The following is a 25,071-nucleotide window of genomic DNA, read 5'->3' as shown; positions in this document are numbered from 1 at the left end:
GAAGCACAAGTCTTTAATTTCAATGATGTCAAATGTATCTATTTTTACTTTGATTGCTTGTGTTTTTAGTGTCTAAGAAACCATTGCCTAGTCCAAGGTCATGAAGATTTACACCTCTGTTTTTTTCTAACAGTTTGATGATTTTTAGCTCTTATATTTAGATCATGATCCATTTTGAATCGGCTTTTGTATATGATGTGAGGTGGGGCTCCAACCTCATTCTTTTGCATGTGGATGTCCAGTTGTCCTAGGACCATTTGATGAAAAGAATATTTTTCCCCTTGTCTTGGCACCCTTGTGAAAATGTCACTTGATTTGAGACGTACGGGTCTATTTCTGGACTCTCAGTTCTCTTCCCTTGATCTGTATGTCTGTCCTTCTCCAGTAGCACACTGTCTTGACTGCTGTAGCTTAGTAGGAAGTGTTGAAATTGGGAAGTGCGAGTCCTCCAACGTTGTTCTTTTTCAAGATGGTTTTGGCCTTCTGGGTCCATTGTATTTGCATATGATCTTTAGGATCAGCACGCTGGGGTTTTGATGGGGATTGTTTTGAATCTGTAGATCAGTGTGGGTGTGTTCCCAGCTTAGTAAAATTAAATCTCCTATCCCAGAACATAGCGTGTCTTTGCATTTATTGAGATCTTCTTTAATGTCTTTCAACGATATTTTGTAGTTTTCAGCATTTAAGTCTTCGTTAAATTTATTTCTAAGTGTTTCATCTTTTTGATGCTATTGTAAATGGAATTTTTTTCAATTTCACATTCAGACTGTTCGTTGCTAGGGTGTAGAAATGCAGTTGCTTTTTGTATTTTGATCTTGTATCCTGCAGTCTTGCTGAACTGGTTTATTAGCTCTAGTAGTTTTTGGTTTTTTGTGTGTGTGGATTCCTTGAGATTTTTCTGTATACAAGATCATGTTTTCTGCAAATAAAGGTAGTTTTATTCTTCTTTTGAATCTGGATGCATGTTATTTCATTGTCTTCCCTAATTGCCCTGGCCAGAGCCTCTAGTGCAGTGTTGAATAGCAGCGGGAAGAACAGACGTCCTTGTCTTGTTCCTGATCTTAAGGGACAGCATCCAGGGTTTTGCCGTTGAGTATGGTGTTAGCTGTGGGTCTTCACAGATGCTCTTTATCAGGCTGAGGAAGTTCCCTTCTGTTCCTGGTTTGTGGAGTGCTTTTATCCTGAAAGGGCATTGGATTTCGTTGCATGCTTTTTCTGTGTCTCTTGATAGGATCGTGTGGTTTTTCTCCGTTATTCTGTTAATATGGAGAGGCCGATTTTTCTACTAGGGAGGCTGTGTCAGTGGCATGGACTGGGAAGTCAACTGCCCAGGTGTGAGCCCCCCAGCCGTACCACTCACTCACTGTGTAACTCTGGGCAGGACACGTCACGTCACCTCTCCAGGCCCCATTCTCCCCGTCCGTAAAATGGTGTTGACCGTGCTTCCTCATAGGGTTCTCGTGAGGGTGAACGAGTTCCTTCGTAGACTGTGTGGAACAGTGTTTGGTATGTAACAAGTGCAGCTTATTGAGATGTTGGCTGTTAGTGGTGACGTTTTGTGAAAGTGTTGAAGGGCTGGGGTGGGAGGGGACGTTGAGGGGGCGCTGCGAGGCAAATCTAAAAACCGGGCTGATTTGCCTGTTCTGAAAATCTGGTGGTGGGGAGTCTGACGTGCTTTCAGGAGGTAGCCTGTGTGACTCCAGCAATTTCTGAATCTTCCTGTGTGTGGCGAGGGGGAGGTGGGCCAGGGCGGGGCCCCTGCCAGGCCAGGTGAGCACCTGCCCTCAGTCCACCTGTGCAGCATCCTCCAGTGTGTTCACGCCTCGAGCGTCACATCTCTCTAGGGCCAGGCTTCAGGGGCTGTGTGTTCACAGGAACAAGCCTTTGCACAGACTGCTTCCTCCCGCCAGAGTGGTGGAAGAGCCTGCTGGCCCCCCACCACCGTTGCCGCCCTGGCTCTGACTCTGGGCTGGGGGTGCAGAAATGAGGCCTTGTTTAGCTAAGGGCTTACAGCTGAGGGTCAGGACATTGTCCCCCACGCCTCCCCACTCTGATTTTCCTGACTTCTCTTTTCCTGGCCTGCCGTGTGAGCCTGGCTCCTTGTCCTGGCTCTGTCATTGACTACCATGTGACCTCGGGCAAAGACGACCCCTTGGGCCCTTGGTTTCTGCATCTGTCAGTGGAGACTCTGTCACCACACTTACAGGATTTAATGAGTGTTGTATGCGGGGGGCCGGCAGCGCCTCCTCAAACCACCCTCCCGGGGTCCCCAAGAAGCTCTGCAACCCCTGAAATCTGCCAACACTCTTGGCCTATTTGGAGTTTGGACTTTGTGGGTGAAGGAGGGAGATTAAGACATTTTTAATATGCCCTGTGTAATTCTTGGCATTCATTTTAATGAGCTTTATGAGGCTGGATCTCACCCTGGTTTAACGTACTGACTTCCTAGCCAGCCAAGTAGCTAGAAGCTCTTGGAGACAAGCCGCTTGCTTATTTACTTTTGATCTGGTTTCCAAGTTTGTGGGTGGGAGGCCGCCCCCACCCCACTAACACTTAGCCTTTCCCAGCCCTTGTGCCCAGAAGTACAGAGTGGTCCCACCTCCTGAGAGCTGTTGGTCTGACCAGGGAAGAAGACTAGACAAGAAGTAGGAGTAACAAACCAGTAATGTAGTTGAACCATCAGTAGAGAGTCAGAATGCGTTTTGTTATCCCACAAATAATCTGTTTTGCCTTCACTGGTGCCTGGCACCTGGAGCATCCTGATGAACAGAGCAGATTCAGTTCACGGGGCTTTTCAGAAAACCAGACACACCTAGAACCTGCAGGGTGGGCGCCTGGAGGAGGTGGGCACCCCTCTGAGACTCGGGGCTCAGGAGAGCTGAGGCGGGGGAGAAGGTGTTGGCAAGGGCTGAAGTGTGTCTTCAGTGCAGGAGGGTGGGAGCGTGCTTGAGAGGAGCTAGGAGGCAAGACCCAGTGCGGGGCGGGGGTTGATTAGCTGTGCCATTCCGTCTTCTGCCTTGCGTTAGGTAGGGATAGGGTGCAGGCCCTGCCGTGCCGCTGCGGGCGTCCTCATGCGACTCCGCAGCCTCCACTCTCTCCTCAAGGGGCTGCTCTGCAGGCTTCAGAGGTGATGCCTGCAAAAGCCCGTAGCACGGTGCTAGCCACATGGCGGGGGCTAAGTGTGCCGCATGGTTCCTGCGATTCCTGTTGAGCCAAGACAGCAGGTGGGGGGACCAGTCTGTATTGAGCCAGAAAAATGTGCATCGCTGGTTGAAAGTTCGGGTTTCAAAACAGCATCCTGTTGTAAAGCTCTGTGTGCGTGTATGTGTATCTGCCTAAAACAAGGTGGTCGCAATAGTCACGTCTGTGAAGGGGTGTGGTGTTTACTTTTCTTTGGTCTTCCAGTTTTACACTTATCATATATTGGTTTTGTAATTATAGAAATGTTATTAGAAAATGTGATTAGAGAGTGTGCTGCTGTTCTCAGTGGGGGGTGTGTGTGCGCACGTGACTGTGGAATTGGGGCATCAGATGAGGAGAGCAGGGCCTGGAGGGCGGCCCCCAGGGACGTGGGTCTGACCCAGGACGCGGCCGGCGGGCAGACGTGCTGACTGACGCGGGCTTCTCCTCTGTCCCCAGATGACAGGATCTGCTCCCCGCCCTTCATGGAGCTCACGAGCCTGTGCGGGGACGACACCATGAGGCTCCTGGAGGAGAACGGCCTGGCGTTCCCGTTCAGTGCGTATCACCTGGAGCTTGGTGGGGTGGATGTGGGGGTCCATGGGTGGGCGGGGCTGTCCACGGCCCCCTGGCCTTCACCTTTCCAGGGTGGATGAAGGCCTTGGCTGCCTAGGAGGGGATGGCCCTGGGTCCCACGCCCTCCCCCCTGCACTGTGGAAACAGATCCTCAGGTAGTCTGGACAGAAGGGCTTTTCGTGCCTGGCCTGGGGTGTCCGTCCAGGTCACCCTGAGGGCAATTGCTGGCCGTCGTCGGGCCGGTGTGTCTCCCCAGCCCCCACCTGCCTCTTTCGCCAGCGGCAGTAGGAGTTTGGGGAGTTTCTCCCTATATCTGCCAGGCTGGGCTTCATGGGTGAATCACCTTGCTAACTCCTCTCGGCTTTTCTCTCCCTTACCCACAGTTTGCAAAACCAGAGTGGCTCATGGCACCAACTCTCATGAGGTGAGTAGATTTGACCACCTGACTGCCCCCATCCCCCACCTCCCCACCCCAGCCGTCCCCCCCATCCCCCGTCCTTCCAGCTCAGGGTGGGGAGCCCACTGGAGGCTCTGTGCCGGATCTCACATCTGCTGCTCCTGCCCCGTGTCCTGCTCCTGGTTGTGGCTGCTTCCTGGTCCTGTCCTCCCCTCTCTCCCTCCCTTCCTTCTCTGAGCTCCCCAGGAGTCAAGCAGGAGAAACGCTGCGGCTTTGCACGCTGTCTCCAACCTCACCCCTTGCCTGTCCTGTCCCATGGCCAGGATGAGCCTGCCCCCTTTGAGCCCATGAGAGTCATGACCCAGTCTGACCTGTCCTTTGGCCTGTCAGTGTTGCTCACTCCCTGGGCACCTGTTCTGTCGGGCACTGGGCTGGCCCCACGGCCGCTGTTACCTGAAGAGATCCCATCCCTGTCCATGAGGATCTGCCTGTCCTGCTGGGTTGGAAGAGGGTGGGAGGGGGAAAGGGCCCCTACCTGCTCGATGCATTGACTTACCCACCCAGGTCTTTCCTGGCCCCACCTCAGGTGCCAGGGGACGGTCACATAAGACATGAATCCTGCCCTGATGGGAAAACGGAGGATCCCAGAGGCAGATAGCACCAGTGAGACGCAGTGCAGGAGACGGGCAGAGGAGGCCTTTTGGGGCGAGAAGAGCAGATGGCCAGGCAGGGGCTCCGTTGGGTCTCTGTTGCCCTCATGTCGTTAGAAACCATACCTGGGGCGTTGCCTTCAGGGCCCCTCACCCCCTGCCTTTCATGCTCCTCCGGGGCACAGCTCCCCATTAGGTGCATGAGGACATGCTGGGCCCTATCATTTGACCCATAGAGAAGACCCTGTGGTAAAGCCTGTCCCTGGGCAGCCCCACCGTCAGAGATGCTCCACAAGGCCTATGACTAAACATGGACCACCCCACAGCCACGCCCTGGGGAAGATTTCTCTAGTGCTCTTTATCCTGGTGTGTACTTTCAGGCAAGTGTCTGTAAACAGATAGTGTTCATGTGGTGTGGTAGGTGCTGTGATGGGGCTGTGAGGCCCAGGGGCACCTCTGTCGTGGCAGGAACGTTGGGGCAAGAAATCCCAGCCCGCTGCAGAGGTCAGCTGTGTCCTAAGGTCAGGAGCCCCCGTGGAGCCCTCCCAGTCCAGGCCTGCCTGGGGTGCCAGCGGTGTGCTCCATGCCAGGCCCAGGGGTGGGGAGTAGGAACGCTTCAGAGCAGCCAGAATCATGTCCCCAGGACCTATGCTCCCCTCAGTGGCATCAGTATCTACCTGCCACCTGGCCCTTCCCACCGCCAAACAGTTGCTCTGTCTGTCAGTGCCATGGGGTTTTCAGGATGGTTGGGTGACAGCATTTGTTGGTGTGACTAGACCAGCCTGACACAGAACAGGTCAGTCTGCAGGGAGGTAACCCTCTGCTCTTCACACAAGAACTTTGGTATCACAGAGACCCAGAACTGGGCCTGGCTCTTAGCACTGGCAGCTGTGTGACTTTGGGCAGATTCCCCAGCCTCTCTGAGTGTCTGTCCCGCGCTTGTAACTGGGTATGTGGTGGTGGTTGCAAGGATAAGGGACTTGCTGCATGTGCCGCCCCGGGGCCTGGCACAGGAGCTGTTTGATATGCTCTTGTGGAACCAATTGCCCTCTAGCCTGCAGGGTCACTGCGGAAGGGATGGGGGTTCTGGATCCAGGTGAGTGCCCTCCTCCGGAGGGGTCTTGACCCTCCGGTGTGGGGTCAGTACCTTCAGGGGAGGCAGCTGAGGGTCTGAGTCTGGCTCCAGGCTGTACACACGTGCGTGCCCCCGTCTCTCGCCTGTGCTCCCTGACCCACAGTGTGCTGTTTCAGGGAGGGGTTCCTCTCCTCCAGGGTGGGGTCAAGGACAGAGCCTCCAAGAACAGGACCTGGAGGGCTGGAGACTCCCGGGGGGCTCGCGTGTGCTGCAGGCTGCCTGCCTCCCGCGAGGCTGTTAGCGTCAGAGGGATGCGCCCCCTGGTGGGATGCCCTCCACAGCGTGAGCTGGTGCAGGGGCCAGGCTCCTCCCCTAGTTCCCGTTCCCTGGGGATGCTGGGTGCAGCGAGGACGGAGGGCACCTCTGTGCATGTGATTAGCTTCAGACTGGGATGTGGGGCTTTCGGTTGGGGTCCTTCTGGCACCCCAGCCTGCCCGAGCCCTTCCCTGAGTCCCCCAGCCCTTAGATCCTCTGAAATCAGGACGAGTTTACCAAATCACTCTGTTTTCGTTTTATGTTCACAAAACTGTTTGGTTTTTTGCTTTAAGCCAGTGAGAACACACTAGTTTGCTCCACAGTGGAATACTCCCCCTCTTTGTTTAAACCACTGAGCTAAAAGCTCAAAGCACCCCCAGAGCCACCCCGCTGTGGTTATTGATGCGATTTTACTGGCGAGGAGAATGGAGCTCACACCGGGCGAGTCCTCTGCCTGCGCTTATGCAGCGAGTGCCCGAGCTGGGATCTCCTGCCCTTCGTGCTCTTGTCAGAAGGCTGAGGGGACGTTCGCTGAAGCATACACACACGTGCACACACACACACACACACACACATTGTTTCCCTGTGCGGCCTGGATCTCTACTTCTGCTCCGCCCAGCCGAGCGCCACACACACTAGGTGGTGCTCTGTGATGGGTGATGTGAGCGGCAGCAGCCAGTGCAGGCAGCCAGCTGTCCAGGCCCCGTGATCCCCTCCCAGCAGCCCCAGGCATCTGCTGGCTCTGTCCCAGGGCCCTGTGGGCTGGGGATTAGCCGTGGCCCCAGCACTGGCAGCTGGCTCAGTGGGCTTGGAGCAGCCCCGGCCTCAGCCAAAGCCGAGAGGTTTCCTCCAGCTGCCCCTCTGCTCTCCCGACCTCAGTTCCCTGCCTGATCCTCCTGTTGGAGACCTTTGTCCCTGGAGGAGATAGAGGGCCTGGAGCAGCATGTGGCTATTTCTTAAGCATCCGTATGGCTCACTCAGTGTGTAAGAGGGCAAGGCTGGCTGCTGGGCAGACCCGGTCCCATTCGGGCTTCACTTTGCAGCAGGTGGCTGAGCTTCTCAGGGCCTCAGTTTGCTCATCTGTAAAAGGGGCATGATGATAGTGCCCTCAGGGATGCACTGTGAGGACCATACCAGGTGATGCATGTTAAAGTGGTCACAACAGGGCCTAGCATGTCCAGAGTGCTCAGAGGCAGCCCTTGTCATTACACAGGCTCTGACCCAAGGCTTTCTGGCTCCTCATCCATAGTCTTCTGCTTCCTGCCTCTCCCTCCTGGGTCTTTGTGGTAGAACCTCTAGGATGTCATAAGAGTTGGGTAGTATATGCCCCAGGGGCTCCCATTCCCAGACTACAGTGTGAATAGTGGAGTTGTGTAATGCACAGCCAGCTCAACCCTCCGTGGCAGGCCTAATGGTGCAGGATTTCCAAACCCCCACAGCAGGAGTGAATTGATCTCCAGGCGTTCTTCTCAAATCCCACTTCACTCACCCTGGCTTGAGACTCTGCTTGGGGAATCCTCATGCCACAGGGCCAGGGATGAGCCCTCGTGGTGGCACTCTGGATAGGTAATGCGCCCGTGTCCAAGGCTGGAGGGGTGGCGGACTGACAGCCCTTGGCCCCCTGTCTCCCCAGATGGCCATTGTGTTCAACCAGGAGGGTCTGAGCGCCATCCAGCCGCCCTGCGTGGTCCAGAATTTCATCAACCACAACGCCGTCCTGTACAAGGTGTTTGTGGTCGGCGAGTCCTACACCGTGGTCCAGAGGCCCTCGCTGAAGAACTTCTCCGCGGGCACATCAGGTAACTGAGCCTCACTCCACCTCCAGCTGCCCTAAGCCCAGGGGCACGCCTGGGACACGGCGTCAGCCATCTGTCCTTCAGCACTAACCCTGGCCACCCCGTGTAATTTCTGGAGGGAGGAGGAGATGCTCTGAAGGTTGAAAGAGTTGCATGCAGGACCTTGGAGAGTCGAGTGAAAAACCCCTGACCAGCAGATTGTCGGGGCTCCATCCACGGGCACCACCATAAACTGCAGGAAGCACCCGGAAGCTTTCTGTACCCCAGTCACTCCCTGGGACCCTACGCGTTAATGAGACTCACGAGGAACATGCTGGCGTGGATGATTGGCCCTTCAGGGAAGGAGGGAGGGAGGGAGGGGCCCTCGTATTTTGAGGGCCAGAGTGCTGACGATCTTATCATGTCATCTTTCTCCAACTGGGGAAACTGAGTTCTTGCTGCCTCTGCAGCTGCTGAGGTCAAGTCAGCACGCGGAACACAAGGCTTCCTGGCTGTGGGGCCGCAGGCAGGCCAGAGGTGGGCACAGTCACCCCACCGTGCCCCCTCACAGGGGTGAGGACCACATGGGTGAGTGTGTTTTGGGTCAGTGGATGATGGTCCTAAGTGTCCCTGTGATGTCACACGGTGGTGGCCTCTGCACGATGCTGCCATCATTTGAGGCTTCAGACGGGGTCCTCTAGGGACGCTGAGGGCTCCAGAGCTCAGCTTTTCTTCAGCTGCTCACCTGACACCGGGTCACCCTTGGCCATTTGAAAAACTGACACTAAGATAAGGATTTGCTGGCATTGGGGCTGCTCAAAAGAATGTTCTGGTGCCTCCAAAGGCATCTCTAAGGCAAGTTCCGGAAACCCTTAGAACAGTGGCGGTAGCATCTTTGGAATCCGTGTAGCTTTCCACGAGGACCCTGTGGAGGACGGTGGATTGCCCTGGCGTGGTTTGCTCATGTATCTGTCTGTGCAAGGGAATCGCGCCCTCCCAGGATGAAACACCAGGCTGCATTCTCTCCATCTCAGCGAACAGATGTGTCTTCCTGAAGTCCCTGCGGGGGAGACTGCCTGTCCCCATCCGCTCCTCGCGCTGCAGGCCATCCTCTTGATGGAGTTCAGCTGCTCCGTCTTCTCCTCTCAGCCCTTCTCCCGTTAACACAACACCGGGAGCCAACACTGGGAATGTGCGTCTCTTCTTGCTCCCTTCTGAGCACAGGCAGCCTCCCCAACCAGGCGTGGGGGCTCCAGGGCGCAAGACTGTGTTTTCAGGGCTCAGGACGTCCCCATCCTCACCCTGGTACCCTGGTCCCAGCCCCTGTCCACTGGGGTGGTGGAATGATCTGGGGGTCAGGGGACAGACGTCTGGAGGGGTCTTTTTGTGTGTGGCTGTCTACCGGCAAGAGGCATCTTATAAGTTGTGGGCTGGAAGAGGCTGGGCCAGTTTCTCTCTCAGCCCTGGGAGCCACGAGGGGTGGTGTAGGCTCTGCGTCTTGTGTCTGAGGACAAGCACTCCATGTGTGTATGTTTCCAGGTGGGCTATTTACCGTAAAATGCAGACCGGCGCCAAATAAATGAGCAGGTAAACACACAGAGCTAGCAGAGAGATGTTTATCGGGCTCAGGCAAGCTGAGTCACTTTCATTGTGTCCATCCGTCAGTCCCCAAAGCCGATTCCATGTCCACTGTCTTTAGGGCACCAGGCCAGGGAGCTGCCATGGGCTTTGGTCTTTTTACACACGTGTTCTCTTTCTGGATGAGGAGCACAAGGCGACAGCGCCCCTCGAGCTGGACCGACTGAGTGGGGGCTTTGGGGCTCCGGCCTCTTCCCGCCCCCACCCATCTTTCTGGTTCCCCTCATCCAGTGTGGTGGCCCCGGCTTCCCCTGTCCATGCAGGGAGGTGGGGCACCCAGACTGGGATTCTCCTGGCTCTGGAGCAGATATGAGGCCATCAGCCTCCCTGCTGCCACTGCTGAGCTCTTATGATGCTGTTTTGGTCCTCAGGTACACGTTTGGTTTTCACATGCTCACGTCTCTAACGTCAGGTGTGCCCTGCAGCCAGTGGCATCTGATAGCTGCCTCGGCTGGAACTAAGGTCAGGTTCTTATGGAGGAGTTGACATTGGCCTGTGTCAGCCAACGGGGACACTTACATTCTCTGCCTGTGGTTCCCAGTCTTGGGGAGACTGCTCCCCTCACTCCACCCAGTGCCAGGGTCAGGATGGACACGCTTCTCCGCTCCCCTTTCCGTGCTGTGGGTTTGTTCTTGTTTCCTTACCCTGCGGACACACCACCGTTATCATGCTCTCCGTCCTGGGCCTCTTCCCTCTCAGGTACGGAGAAGAGCAGTACTACCTGCCCCACGGAGCAGGTCTCGGCAGATTTTTTCTGCAAAAGGCCAGAGAGTAAATATTTCCAGCTCCGTCACAATTGTTTAATGCTGCTGTTGGGGCGTGAAAGCACTATAGACAACTATGTAAACGAAAGGGCATGGCTGCGTTCCCATCAGACTTTATTTACAAACGCAGGTGGCAGGCCAGGGCTGGCCTGCGGTCCTGTTTGCTGATCTCTCGTCTCGAGCGTGTGAGGTTTAGTAAATGCCGCGTTTCCTTGAACCTGCCACGTGCCCAGCCATGTGCGAGATGCTGGGGTCCAGCAGGGAACTAGTCGGCCAGGTGTCCCGCCCCCGTGTGCTTATATCCTAGAGGGAGAAACCACACACCAGGAAAGAAGTAATCAAGGGATTAATTGTGGTGTGAGATGAGGGGCTCCAGAGGAAGCAGTGGGTCCGGGGATACCACTAGGTGAGGGGAGCTGCTTGGCCAGCATGGCTGCGCTGCACAGCTCATCTTTGTCTCAGAACTGCAGCAAGACCCTGGCTGCCATCTGCGGCACTATGACATGCCCTGCTCTCCGGAGAGAGACACAGAGATGAAACAGATAAAGCTGAAGAAAGTGGGGCCACGGCTCATGGCTGCACCGCTGACTTACTGGGATGTTTGGGGATTCAGCTCGTCATTTATTCTTCTTCTTCTGGACGTTTTTCTCAACTGTAATTTGGGGACAGAAGCAGCCGTATTCCTCACTGCCCTCCCTCCCCTGCAGGCGCTGGTGCTGGTTCTTCACCGGGCTCTCAGTGTCTCGGGAGGAGCGCAGGAACAGAGTAAAAGGCCCTCCAAATCTGGTGCTCCCGTAGTGAGAGTGCAAGAGCCTGGCCAGGTCTGTCTGTAGAGGGACTGGGCATCTTAAAGCTGCTGCAAGGGGTGCTCTGACCCCTTCTGACCCGTCCCAGCTTCCCTCAGTGACCTGGGCCAGCAGCCTCCAGCCATTCCCACCCACTCTGGCCCCTGCTCAGGCCGTACATGGGGAGTCGCTGAGCACGGAGTGCTCACTCCACCCTGCTGAACAGTCGTCTGACCAGAGCCCCTGGTCAGTTAGCCGGGAGAAGTGAGTCCCCTTTGAAATGATCCACAGTTTGTTTTTAAAGATTGGCAGCTAACCTAACATCTGTTACCAATCTTCTTTTTTTCTTCTTCTTCTCCCCAAAGCTCCCCAGAACATAGCTGTATATTCTAGTTGTAGGTCCTTCTGGCTGTGCTGTGTGGGATGTCACCTCAGCATGGCCTGATGAGCTGTACCATGTCCGCACCCGGGATCCGAACTGGCGAAACTCTGGGCCGCCAAAGCGGAGTGAGTGAACTTAACCGCTCAGCCACAGGGCTTGCCCCTGGTCCACACTTATGATTGAATCTTCTTGCCACAGGAAGTTGTTGGGTGACATGGTGTGTCCAGTTCAACGGGCACTGGGTCAGCCCCTCCGAGTGTCCGCCCCTTACTTCCTGGCGTAGCTAAGCACCCCTGGTATTCCCTATGGTTCCTGCAGGCTTCCCAGCCTCCCTGAGCTGGGCTGTGAAAACCTGCTCTGGGTGGCCCTTCTCCCCCAGGCCAGCTCTGCCACCCTAGCCATTGCCCTTGGGAACCCAAGGGAAACATGGGAAGCGCCAGGAGGTGCCCTGAGCTCCGTGGCTACAGGGTGAGAAGGTGAGCAGTGCCTGCAGAAGGCCAGAAGGCCCATCCCAGCTGCTCCAGCCCTGCTCCGGCCCGTGGGGCTTGCCACCCCCAAAGGCTTACTTTTCTCGGCTCTCAGCACCCAGGAGCAGAGATCAGGGGGGCTGCTTGGCCCAAGCCCTGCAGGCTGTTTATTTTCCCCCGGCTCCTTCCCAGGACCGTCTCCCGTGCACCCCGTCTGGACTGGCTCTGGTCGGAGCGGTGGGAGGAGTGTCAGGCACACTGGGGCAGCATGGGGCCTGTGTAGTCCACTAGCAGGAAGGATGCCAGTTAGACCTCAGCACCTGCCTGCTTGGCTCCGCCCGAATCACCTCCTCGTGCATGATTCTTGCGACCCTGTAATCCTGGAGCTGGTGGGGGTCATGGGCAGCCAGAGCAGGTGCCCCCTCGGCCTGGCCCCTGGCACACAGTGGTGCTCAGCCAGGGTCCTTCCTGTCCTGCGCTTAGGGGCCTGGGTCCCAGGGATGAGCCTGTGTCCTGGGGGACGGGAGCCATAACGCCCCACCCCAGAAGGATGGATGCCGAAGCTGCCCAGGCCACGTGGAGTCTGGTGGCCCAGGACGGCCCCATGCCATTCTTGGGGGGTCATGGAGTGGTGACAGACAGGCTTTTCTGCGACTCAGACCGAGGCTTGTGGTTTTGTGATTCCTGCATTCGTGTGCCCACGCTTCCACGTGCTCGAGAACCTGTTTCTGACCGACAACTGTACTTTCCTTTCCCTGGGACAAACAGACAAACCGACTGCGTATTGCTCTCATTATCCTGCGGGCTGGTCTGCCTCTCCGGGTACCCTCACGGGGCAGGGGGAGGCAGGCATAGGTCGAGGAGGATGGGGTGGGAGGAGGCGGAGCACCTTTCAGGGGCTGTGCCAGCTTCCCAAGCCAAACGGAAATTACTCTGGATGCTTTCTTGGATGGATCCTACAGAAGCCCATGTCTGACTTCCTCTTTTTTCTCTAAATAGTTGGGAAACAGCAGAGCCCCTTGTATTTTACACACTCAGCTGCCAAGTGGCAGCCTGGCCATTTCTCAAGGGCTACCCCAAAAAGGAGTCCATGGGTGGATACAGGGAGGGGTTGGGAATACTGGACTAAATGGCATTCTGGACCTCAGCCCTCTGGGCCTTTAATACTCGGGGATGCAGCGTTTCCTGCTAACTTGGCCCCCTTTCTGGTGCCCTGTCCGTAAGACACACTAGACCCTTTGGGAATGGGGCCCTAGGGATTGGGGGATGTGATCTGACGTGATAATGTAAGATGGTAGCAGACTCATTGCTATATGTGAAGAAACGGGAGCCCTGCCTGGGCATGTGTCTGTCCACGGTGTAGTGTCTCCTTGGGATGGGGGTGCCTGGCTCGCTGGGGCCCCAGGTGGCTGCTGCTGGACCCTAGGCCTGAAGGCCACTGTGGCCTGTGGGTGGGGTGGTGCTGCCCCCTGGTGTCGGGTGGCGGAGTCGCCGTCCCTGCCTTGAGCTGCTAACTGGCTCCTTCCTGTCTTTGCTTTTTCAGACCGTGAGTCCATCTTCTTCAACAGCCACAACGTGTCGAAGCCAGAGTCGTCGTCCGTGCTGACCGAGGTCTGTCTGTCCGCCATGGCGGCCTGGCATGAGGCTGCCCTCACTCAAGCCTGGGCGTGGGGCCAGGGCTGAGCTCTCCATCTAGGCAGGGTGGGAGGGACCTTTGCCCCCTGCCAGGGGCCTAGGGCAGCTCCATGGACCCCTCTTTCTGCTTGCTTCGGGCCTTCATGCTGACGGCCATCGTAGCCATGCCCGTTCACCACCAGCTGCCTTTAGATGGAAGATTTTCTGACTCTTCTCCCAGCATGAGGAAATTTCCCTGATCACGAGGAATTTGAAGACCTGCTTTCTAATCTGCCTTTTTCCTGACTAACAAAAGGGGTTGGGGGGGACCTCACCTCAGTTTTCCTTTTCCTTTCCTTGTCCATATGCGTCCAGGAAGCATTTGCTGAGAGCCTGTGTGTCCACAGGGGTTGGGGTGGTTTGTGTGGGTGCTGGGCTCTGGGCTGCTGCTCAGTAAACGCTGCTGTGTGTCCATCCTGGATGCCCCACGGGGTCGCAGCCAGGTGCTGAAACAGCCTTGCAGGGGCGGGGCGGACAGCTCCACTTTCCCCAGGGGGAAGGCTGTGCTCGGCGAGGTTAAGGAGTTTCTCCAAACTCACAGGGCTCTTCATTCACGGGCAGAGCTGGGATTTGACCCCAGATCCATCTGGTTCCAAAGCTGGGTCTTCCAGGAGTTCAGGGCTTCGTATCTCACTGGCAATGGCAGAGCAACCGTTGCCCAGAGCAGTTAGAAATTGCCACAGGGCCAGCCTCTGCCGTCCCTCTCGAGTCTCGCAAGCCAGCGGCCTCTGCTGCCACTTCCCCTGAACTGGGAGCCTGGTGTCGAGTCCCCTGCTCCGGAGTCATGGCCATCCTGGCTCTTCTGGGAGGATTTGCTTGTGTCTCCCTCCCTGCCCGGAGCCAGTCTCACCAACATGATCCATGGCAGACCCCCACCCCCCAGGCCTCACTCCCCTCCGTTCCGTGTCAGGGGCCTGCGTTTGACTTACTGCCTCCTGCCCCCGACCCAGGCCGCTTGTCTGTTTCTTGTTTGTTTCTGGGTCCTTTGAGGAGCCAGCTGGGTGCTGAGGGGGCCGGAGGGAACACCAGCGCCCCTCAAGATGTTGTTAGACATTCCCCAGGAGCAAGTTCCCTGGGCAGGGACGCTTGGAGAACAGCCAGATTTCCAAGAGAACCTCTTGGCGCCTGGCTGTGCGCACTGCAAGATGTAAACAGGGGCTCTGTGCCAGAGAAGGTTTTCTGTCCTTCTAAGCTCCAGAAACTTGAGGCCCGCCCAGTGCCACAGGGCTCCTTCCCAGACCCCATTCAGGAGGGAGTGGGCTTTCCACAGACTTCCCAGGAAGCTGGCCCTGCCAGTCCCCTTGCACAGCATGGGGCCGGTGGCCACTGGTGCTGTTAACTGATGCCAGAGGGTCCCTGTGAGGGCTGTAAGCAAAGCGACCTGCTGGAAGTGACCTTGAGTGGTCACCTCGCCACTGCTCGGCCAGTTTCTCCATCTGTGAAATGGGAAAGGGTCAGCTTAGACCTGCTTCCGGGCCTTCTCTCCACCTGCTGCTGTCGTCGCCTCCTTCCCTGAGGCAGCCAGTCACCCGGGACTGACAACACAAATAGAAGAAGGAAACGCAGTCAGCAGTCCCCTTTCTATTTGGGACATAAGCCCCTCCTGTACACCTGCAGGCTGGCCTGGCACAGACAGCTCCATTCCAGGCATGCCCCTTCTCATCCTCCTGCCCCCCGGGGGCCCTCCAGTCCCCTCTCGCCTCCTGTAGGGAGCCCTGCCCTGGCCCTGAAGCCTCGCCTCCCTCCCGGGCTGGATGTCCCCAAGGGTGGACCCAGCTCCCACACTCAACTTGCAGGCCCCCAAACACTGGTGTAGGATATTGGACACCAATGAGGCTGCCTGGGGTCAGACTCAAGCTCCACAACATTCCAGCTGTGTGGCCTTGGGAGAGTCCCATTGCCTCTCTGAGCCTCAGTTTCCCCATCCTGCCCTGAAGTGTGGTCAGGGGATTCCAGGAGCTACTAGATGAAAAGGGCCCGCAACTGAGCCAGGTGTGCAGTAAGTGCTCCGTCAGTGTCAGCTGTGAGGGGCGACGAGGGGGACCTGGGGGATCCACGTGAACACCCCTCACCTCGTCCATCGCCTCCTTGTTTTCCAGACCATCATCAAATCCTTTGTGTTTATGACCCACGGGCAGGATTTCCAGCCCTTTATCCTGTCCTAGGGTGGCTGTTTGGTTTCAGATGATCAAATGGCTTCAGAAGGATTTCTGAGATTCCTCAGCTGAGCTGAGAAAGTGCTTTCGTAAACAGCATGTCACGAGGCTTTGTAACGAGGCAGCACCCTTGCTGCCAGGCCTGGGCTGCGGGCCGCAAGCCTGAGTGCCTGAGGTCCTCACCACAGTCTGCGGTGTAGGGAGCTTTCCTCCCTGTTTATCAGGGTGAGAAAACAAGACCCAGAAGGGTACGTTCAGGGCCCCACAGGGGAATGGGCAGCGCAGAGGGGCCTCTGACGTGGGGAGGGCCCTGGGCCGCAGCACCCGTGGCCGAGCTGCTGCATGGGACGGTCTCTGACCCTCACCTGTGATAGTGAGCAAGAGGCAGGCGCCCACCCAGGCAGGCAGGTGCTAAGTGATGAGGACCTGTCACACCAGCCTGGCACTGCCCCTCAGAAAGTGTTTCCCCAATAAGATGCCACGGCAGCAGGGTCTGTTGTGCGGAGCCAGCGGGGGTGGCCCGGGGTGGGCTCCCTGCTCCTCATGTGTCTGGAAGTTCCCCACTGGCCACTTCAGCACCCTGTGCTGGGGTCAGGGCCCTTTGTCCTTGGTGCCCAGGGGTCTCTCCCCACCCCTCCTGACCCAGCCTCACTTTTTTAAGAAGTTGAGGTGAAATTCACATAAGATACAATTAGCCATTTTAAAGAGAACAATTCAGTGGCGTCATTTAGCACATTTATTACGTTGGACAACCACTACCACTATCCAGTTCCAAACATTTTCATCACCTCAGAAGAAAACCCTGCACCCAGTAAGCACTCACTCCCCATTCACCCCTGCCCCCAGCCCCAGGCAACCGCTGATCTGCTCATCGGCTCAATGGATTTACCTATCGGGACCGTTCATATTAATGCAGTCATACCGTATGTGGCCCGTCATGTCTGGCTTTTTTCACTTAGCCCGGAGTTTTCAAGGTTCGTCTGCGTTGTAGTGTTGTATGTAGTAGTCCGTGAATTGCAGTCCGTTGTGTGGATGACACAGTTTGTCCGTTCGTCTGCTGATGGAGACTTGATTTGCCTCCACTTCTTTTTTTTTTTTTTTTTTTTATTAATGTTATGATGGATTACAAGCTTGTGAAATTTCAGTTGTACATTTTTGTTAGTCATGTTGTGGGTACACCACTTCCCCCTCCGTACCCTCCCCCCACCCCCCCTTTTCCCTGGTAACCACCGATCAGATCTCCTTCTCAATATACTAATTTCCACCTATGAGTGGAGTCATATAGAGATCGTCTTTCTCTGACTGACTTATTTCGCTTAACATAATGCCCTCGAGGTCCGTCCACATTGTTGTGAATGGGCCAATGTCGTCCTTTTTCATGGCTGAGTAGTACTCCATTGTGTATATACCACATCTTCTTCATCCAGTCGTCAGTTGCTGGGCATGCATTGCCTCCACTTCTTGCCTGTTGTGAATAACGCCACTGTGAACGTGGTTGTACACGTGCCTCTTTTCAATCTTCCGGGCACGTACCTTGGAGTGGAACTGCTGGTCAGGTGGTAATTCTGTGCTTGACTTTCTGACCCAGCTTCACTTTGCTCTCTGCTGGACTAGCCCCGAGCTTCCCCTTTTGCCCCCACAAGCCCACAGCCCCCAGGACTGGGTATTTATTGAGCACCTGCTGTGAGCCCTATTCTGGCTGACTTAGAGGTGACACGGTGCCGTCCCTGCCCTGGAATGCAGGTGGAGCACCTCCTCCCAGATGGGCGCGTGCTGTCCCCCCTCATCAGTGACCTCATGGCTCCTCCCAGCAGTCTGGGACGGACGCCTCATTGGTCCCGTTTTGCAGATGAGCAAACTGAGGCACAGAGAGGCCAAGTACTTTTCCCTAAGACCACAGAGCTAGGAAGTCACAGTTAGGATTCGAATGCAGATCCCTCTGACTCTGAATCCTTCCCAGTGCAATGTTCCCCGTCCTTGGACGCCCTGGCCAGGGGCCAAGCTCGAGCCCAGGAAGACTTGTGTGCCTGTTCCAGGCCAGCTGTGACGAGCAGAAAATGATCAACGTAGGGGGGAGTCCAGGGCAGGGTGGGAGGACTGTGGGCTGGGCCGGCCCCATCAGCCCATGGGAGATTTGCTGAAAGCTGAGCTTGGCCCCCAGGAGCTGGGTGGGAGTGGCAGAGTGGCCTCCGTGGGGAGGCCCATTCGTGTGGGCTGTGAGTTAGCGTGGAAGCCCTGTAGGCAGCCACTCACCGGGAAGGAGGGCTTGGGAGCCCCGCCCAGGAGCCCTGCGACCCCCAGCACCAGGCAGTAAATGAAGGCCAGTCCACGGGACCCTCCCCCTCACAACCTTGAGGTTCTGGCGATGACAACCCAGTGCCCATCTCTGTCCCGACCGTCCAGCGCTCACAGCTCTCCTGTAGGTTCTGGCCTCTGCATGTTTGCGTCCACTGTGCCCGCACCCGGCACCTTTCTCCTCCCATCCTGGCCCAAATTCTCCCCTCCTTCAGGGTCCAGCTCAGGCTCCCTGCCCCACAAAGTCTTCCCGTGTTCACAACAGAGTTTCCGTCTCCTTCCTCCCTGCTAAGAGGGTTGGGTTTTTAGAGGCTAGCAAACTTAGGTACAAATCTGTCCCTCTGCTTCTGAGCTGTGTGACCCTGAACCAGCCTGACGCTCTCTGAGCTTCAGCTTCCTGTGTAAAATGCTGACAAAGATGCCCGCCTCCCAGGTTGTCGTGAGGCCTAGAGAGGTAACATACACAATACACCTGGTAGCTCTCCGGTCCTTGGCAGGACTTGGGAAACGGCCATCCTAGTGCTGACCGCCATGGGTCTCTCCTGCGTCCTTGCCTGAGGGTAAGGCCAGCCGTGGGGCACCTCACTCGGGGGTCTCCGTGTGTGTCGTGGCATCGCGCCCCTCCGCCCACGGCCTGACTCCTGTGTGTGTGTCGACAGCTGGACAAGATCGAGGGCGTGTTCGAGCGGCCGAGCGACGAGGTCATCCGGGAGCTGTCCCGGGCCCTGCGGCAGGCGCTGGGCGTGTCGCTGTTTGGGATCGACATCATCATCAACAACCAGACGGGGCAGCACGCAGTCATCGACATCAACGCTTTCCCAGGTGAGCGGTGGGCTGGGCGCCACCTCCGTCAGTCTGCAGGCTGGTGTCCTGGGGCAGCGCAACAGGGTGGGCGAGTCGAGTTGAGCAGCTCCATCCCTCAATCTCTGTGGGGTAAATGCAGCCCTCGATAGACCTCAGTGCCCACCCCCCGCAAAATGGGCGCACAGCGTGTGGGGAGGAGTGAACTAGGTCCATCTGTACATCCAGCCAGGAAACCGAGGCTCGGAGAAGGCCACCCACTCCTTCAGTCATTCAGCTGACCTTTATCAAGGGCCCACTGTGTGTCCCAACTGGTCCAGACGGGTGCAGTGCGAGCACGGCTGCCAGGACCCTGCCCTCAGAGGCCAGGGGTGCCCAGGGCTCCTCTGTGAGGCGGCGACGTGGGTGCAGAGCCCAGCGAGAAGGGAAGAAGCCACCCCACGTAGGATCCCAGGCAGGACAGGGTGGAGGCCTAGTGTGCGGGAGCGGTACGGAAGGCCTGGATGAGGTCTGAGAGGAGCCCGCTGTGTGCGTGGTGAGAACGAGGGGTTTACCTCTGAGCAAGACAGCAGCTGCGACTGAGGTCTGCTCCTGAGTAGAAAGTCAGACCCATTGGGACCAGGGTGTCTTCCCCAGTCACCCTGGTGCGGCCTGGATGGAGAGCTGGATTTCGCCCGAGGCGGGATTTGACACAAGTGTGCCCGAATGAGAGCGAGCCAGGGAATTGAGGGCGCGTTGGGGGACACTTATCATAAACGGGAGGATCTCAACCAGGGAGGACGTGGGGACAATAACAAAGAAATGGTGGCAGAGTCAGCAGATTGGAGGGACGGGGAGGGAACAGGGCAGGCTGTTGGGGCAGACGTTCTAGAAGGAGGGTGATAGGAGGTGGGGAGAGCAGGAACCATGCAGCTGAGCTTTGCATTGGTGCAGGGTCCCGAGTGACCCCTCCCAGCGCTAACAGCTGTGTGCGACTTTGGCCAGGTGGGCGTCCTGGGTGCTCAGAGGAGGGGCGGTCACTGGGAGCCAGCGAGGATGGGGAGCCTTCTTCCAGGGGAGCCAAGAGAAGGGCCGCCCAGGACTGGGCATGGAGGGGTCTGAGGCTGCCTAAGTGAGAGGCTGAGCACAGCGGATGCCGAGGGAGGGCCCAAGGAGAGCACGTGTGGCCCAGGGGCCCAGAGGAGCCCTGTCCAAGAGACACACTGCCCAGGGCGGCCCCTGCTCTCCCTGCTTAGTTTGGAGCCTGGGTTTAGAGCACTCATGGGCCCCGAACTGAGGAGGGGGCCCTCACCCCAGGGGAGGTGCCCTAGGCCATGGGTGTCTGGCAGCAACCCCGTCAGAGGGGCGTGCTGGGCTCTGGGCAGTCATCACAGCAGTAGCTGTGGGCGGCAGGCCCATCTTGTGATGACCCCCCACATGCCAGGCCCATCCTGCAAGCTTTACTTGCAACATCTCATTTCATACTTGAAACAACACAGTGCGCAAAGGACTGTTAGGCTCTCCATTTACTGCTGGGGACGTGGAGGCTGGGGGCTGGGTGACTTGTCCAAGGTCACGGGGCTACCAAGTGGCGGAGCCGGGATCAGGACCCTGCGCTCCTGACCACAAGGCTTTCTCAGCTTGAGCTGTGGCTTCAAATCCTGGCTCTGCCTCTATAGTCTGTGATGGGACAAGCCACCTCCTGGGGCAGTCTCAGTGTTCAATTCTGCATAGTGGGAACAACGCTTCCCACCTTGCAGGGACAGAGGAGGTGGCGTAGGCACAGTGCCTGGCCCCGAGCTGCCACCCCGCAGCGCTAGTACATGCCTCGGTCTGCTCTCCCCAGGCCAGTGTAGAGCTGGGGGCCCAGAGCGGCCTGCACGGCTTCCGGCCAGGTCGAGCAGACCTGAGGGGTGACCTCCCTGGCCTCCTGTCCACCCTCAGGCCTCCACACTACTCTAGGAAGCACACACACTCTGCCCTGGGCCTCCTAGGCCTCGTCTGGGGACAGCAGAGTGGTTGCTGAGGAAATGGCTTATGTTCCCTGGTATTGGCCTGACGTGATCTCCAGCTCTCCTCCCCCTGCTTGCATCTCCACCTGGAAACCCAACAGCGCACCTGCTGGTGGCCCTGAGGGGCCTGGGTCCACCCTATCCTCCCCTCAGCCCCAGGCTGAAAAGCCCCCAGTCCTAGGGCGGCGCCAGCACCACACAATATTCAAGGCACAGATGGGAGCAAAGGGCCTGGTTCAGACCCCACCCTGCCGCTTAAGAGCCTCATGTGCTCACCCGTACAGTGGGACAGTCCTAGGGCCCCTCTCCCTGAGGCTGCGAGGAGGCCACCTGCACCACCATCTTCACCCTCCTGGTGAACAGTCTCGAGTCCACCTGTTGACGGTTCTTTTTGTCTTTGGGGCCGGTTACTTCCTCTCCTCATCTGTGAAATGGGATAGTTGTGAAGGTGAAACGAGGGGATGGTGTGTGCGTGGAGCACTGTGCACACGAGCTGTTTCCCCCTGTTTTTACTGTGGCACTTCTGCTTCCCCCTCTCAGCCTCGGGCCCCCTTGAACCACAGCAGTTGTTCACTGAGCAAATGAGGCAGCCCCACCACCCAGCACTGGGCGGGCTTCTCTGTAAACAGTAACGCCCTGCGCCCATCTCCAAGCCTTCCATCTCACCCGCCTGGTGCTGGGGGCTGTGCAGCCCACCCTGGAGGATGTGTGAGGGTCCCAGTAACCTCTGAGCACGGGGCCCAGTGTCGGTGATGCAGGTCACATCTAGGGGAGGGGACAGCACCCGGAGCCCCTCCAAGGTGGGCACACTGTTCCTTTTCGGGGACGCGCTTCCTGTCCTGGTCATTGTTCTTGCAGCTGTGTGCCAGTTCTCTTCCCTCCACGTTGGTTCGGGCAGGCGGGGGGCACCCACCCCCTGTCAAATTTCTTTTGAAGCAGGTTTTTGGCCGTCAGCAAAATCTCCACCGTAGATCTGAAACCTGCCCGGAGGATTGGTTTGCTGATGTTGGCATCTACGCTGGGAAATCGGGCAGTTTCTGTTCAGGAGCCCCGGGCCCCACTTGTTAGGGGGAGTGGGTCTCAGCGTGAGGTGGCCCTGTCCGGCGCACCCAGTCTCTGTCCCTTGGCTCTGATGCCCAGAACATGTGGCGCAAGGCGTCCCCCTGTAGGTATTTTGGGAGGAGAAGGAAGCAGACTCAGTTCCAGGAGCAGCTGCTGTCGATCAGCCGTCACCCAGTGCCAGCCCCTCTTGTGGTCGAGCCCACAGGAACCTCCCCCTGGGAATTCTGTTCCCACGTGAGGAAGCTGAGGCCGGGCGCATGGAGGCGAGGGGGTGTTTATGGTTTAGAACGTGAGGAGTGGGCCGTGGTACTGCCACTTCCAGCCGTGCCATGTCCCCCACGTGATGGCCTCTGATCACACTGCGAGGTGATTAAATGAGATGCTAAAGCTGTGCCCGAGAGGGACAGGGCCGCAGGGCGTTGTCTCATCAGCGTCTCACCGCGGGGCAGCCAAATCCAAGGAGCGGCGCTCTGGGTCACACGCACCCGGCTGAGACCAGGCTGTGTGGCTTCCATCAGCCCCTCATCCGCTGAGCCTCAGTCTTCTCTGTACACGGGATCCTGAACCTGCCCACCCTGGGTCCCGTGAGCCCCCTCGGCCCCCTGCACCCTGGCTGAGCGCCCGCTGTCTGTCTCCCTCCCCCAGGCTACGAGGGCGTGAGCGAGTTCTTCACCGACCTCCTGAACCACATCGCCACCGTCCTGCAGGGCCAGAGCGCAGCCACGGCGGCGGCGGGGGCCGCGGCCCCGCTGAGGCACAGCAGGCTCCTGGCGGAGCAGGCGGGCAGCCTGGCGGGCGAGCGGACGTGCAGCGCCAGCCCGGGCTGCTGCAGCAGCATGATGGGCCAGGAGCGGCCCTGGGCGGCCGAGGCCGACGCGGGCGGCGTGGGCGGCACCGCCAAGCTGCCGCACCAGAGACTCGGCTGCACCGCCGCCGTGTCGCCCAGCTTCCAGCAGCATTGCGTGGCCTCGCTGGCCACCAAGGCCTCCTCCCAGTAGCCGCGGAGCCCGGGACCCAGAGGGGCGGCGCGGCCGCAGAGCACACCTGCTGGGCGAGCGGCTCCCAACGGTGACGCTACTACTAAGAATTCCCAACAATCTGATTCTCCTTCTTTTTTTTATTTTTTAACCTGATTTTCTGATGTCACGATCTAAATAGGGGGGAGGGGGGATGGAAGAGAACTCCACGTGGTCCAGCCTCGCGGAAGAGGGGCATCCCGCCTAACTGCCGCTGCGCAGATCCCGGCACTGAATTTTCAACACTAGGTCTGAATGTGAGGTGGGGCGTGCGCGAGCGCGCGTGCACATCCACGTCTCTTCGTCTCGATGGCTGCTGCGGACCAGGCCGAGGGGAGCCTGGAGGGGGCCGCCCCATGAGCGGTTCTCCGTCGCTGTCTTCTCCCCGAGCCCCGTCCTCCCAGCCCAGCCCCTTCGCTGGTTCCCCTCCCGCTGGTCTCCCCCGCAGCTCTGAGGAGCAGGGCGGAAACCCGCACCGAGTGTGCCACGGGCCCTTCCCAAAGGTGTGAGCCAGAGGAAGCAAGAGGCTATAGCTCCTGGTCCCCTGGGGAGTCCATACGGGGGTGGGGGTCTGGGTGGTGGTCTACCTGCTGCCAGCTCACGAAATGGAGGAAGGAAGCTTCCAGGGGAGGAGCCAGCGTCCTGGGGTGGCTGCCTCTCTCTGTGTCCAGCTCTCTGCAGTCCCCCAGGCCCCTCAGCACTGCCCGGTGCAGTCCGGTGAGGGGGCTTCCTGCCCTGACCACACGCTGCTGCTCACAGGGACCAGGAGGGGCTGCCTGGCTGGGAGCCCCTGGTCTGATCGCACCTGTGCCAAGGATTTGTGTCGTGACTGTGGGCGGATCATTCCGAGAGTCGTCAGGCATCGTGTCCCCATCTCTGATGGGCAGTCGAGACCAGAGAACTCTGAAGGGCAGGCTTGACACCCTCGCCCCCGTGGTGCAGCCTGCTTCTCCTCAAAGTCAACCCGCATGAGCTCTCCTGGTCTCTGAGGCCATTTGGGGCCCTCTTCCCCGGCAGGAGGAGGCTGCCAGACGCTTCCCTCCTGTTCACAGCTGCCTGGCCTGTCTTCCCAGTGGGCTGATCCCCTCCCTTCTGTATTCACTGCAAGCCCCAAGCCCTGAGCCAGCCGGTGCGAGGGGCTGCAGTTGGGAGGTGAGGCGACACGTACACTCCCAGCCCCTAATAGCAGCAGACGGACCACCAGCTGATGGGTCAGATCCTGAGGTCCAAGTGGACTAGAAACCCCCTGTGCAGAGAAGGGGGTGGGTGAGGGGCTTTGTCAGTCCTCGGACGATGTGAACACTGGGTGACATCCATGGGACCCCCTGAGTGTGATCTTGTGTCTTAAGATAACGGTTCACTTTGAACAAGAGGAAGAGCCCTCTGGACTGCCCTGTGTGTCCAGGGCGGATGGCCGAGAGAGGCTGCTGGGCTGTGCACTGGCTCGGGGGCAGTGGGGGTCACTCAGCTTTGGGAAAGGAAGGGCTAGGGTGGTGACCATCACAAAGCAGGGCTGGGCCTGGGGTGCGGGGTGGATGCGGTCAGAACTGCCCACTGTCCTGGAAACCGAGGGCCTGCTGACTAACCGCATTTACACAACGTGAGTGTTGAACCCCGATCATAATGTCTGTACGCCGCCTTTCCCGGTCGGACCCCAAGCCCCGGGGCCACAGGAAAGCGTGGCTGGCCTCTTGCACTGCTTCGCCTCCAAAATAAACTACTGAAATCAAACGCATTTCACATGTGTTTGCAGAATGTTGCTAAGAGTTTGTCGTTCCTCCCAATTTTTTAATAAAACCTCTTTTCCTTTTTGAATAAAATTCCAGTCCCGATCTGCCTCAAGAACAGGTGGCGTGTAGTGTGACCCTCGACACCAGGCTGTCTTGTGTTCCTCTGTAATTTACGTCGCCTCTCAGGGTCACCCACGTTAGTGCCCAGGGCCCAGGTATCAAGTAACTGTTTTCCGGTGACATGGCGTTTTCCCCTGGTCTCGATGCAGGTGGCAGGCGTGGTAATTGCTTTTTCCAGGAGTGGAAACATGGGGGGGGAGTTGGCTTCCTAAAGGCCTGGGA

At 57.8% G+C, this 25,071-nt stretch overlaps 1 protein-coding gene across 4 annotated transcripts in view; it reads left to right on the top strand.

The window, feature by feature from the left end:
• Positions 1-24,763, top strand: part of ITPK1 (inositol-tetrakisphosphate 1-kinase) — a 171,952-nt gene extending 147,189 nt beyond the window's left edge. For all 4 annotated transcript variants that reach the window (XM_014832109.3, XM_070514217.1, XM_044774243.2 and 1 more), the window contains 6 exons: positions 3,640-3,738; positions 4,140-4,180; positions 7,827-7,992; positions 13,548-13,615; positions 18,789-18,951; positions 22,629-24,763. In XM_014832109.3, the coding sequence (XP_014687595.1) occupies positions 3,640-3,738; positions 4,140-4,180; positions 7,827-7,992; positions 13,548-13,615; positions 18,789-18,951; positions 22,629-22,981 (890 nt within the window). In that variant the 3' untranslated portion in view covers positions 22,982-24,763. The remainder of the gene's footprint in view (positions 1-3,639; positions 3,739-4,139; positions 4,181-7,826; positions 7,993-13,547; positions 13,616-18,788; positions 18,952-22,628) is intronic.
• The last annotated feature ends 308 nt before the right edge of the window (positions 24,764-25,071 follow it).

Source organism: Equus asinus, chromosome 7 (genome assembly GCF_041296235.1).
Source record: "Equus asinus isolate D_3611 breed Donkey chromosome 7, EquAss-T2T_v2, whole genome shotgun sequence".
Classification (NCBI taxonomy): Eukaryota; Metazoa; Chordata; class Mammalia; order Perissodactyla; family Equidae; genus Equus; species Equus asinus.
The sequence above is the reverse complement of the archived record's forward strand: the minus strand, read 5'-3'. Positions and strand labels throughout refer to the sequence as shown.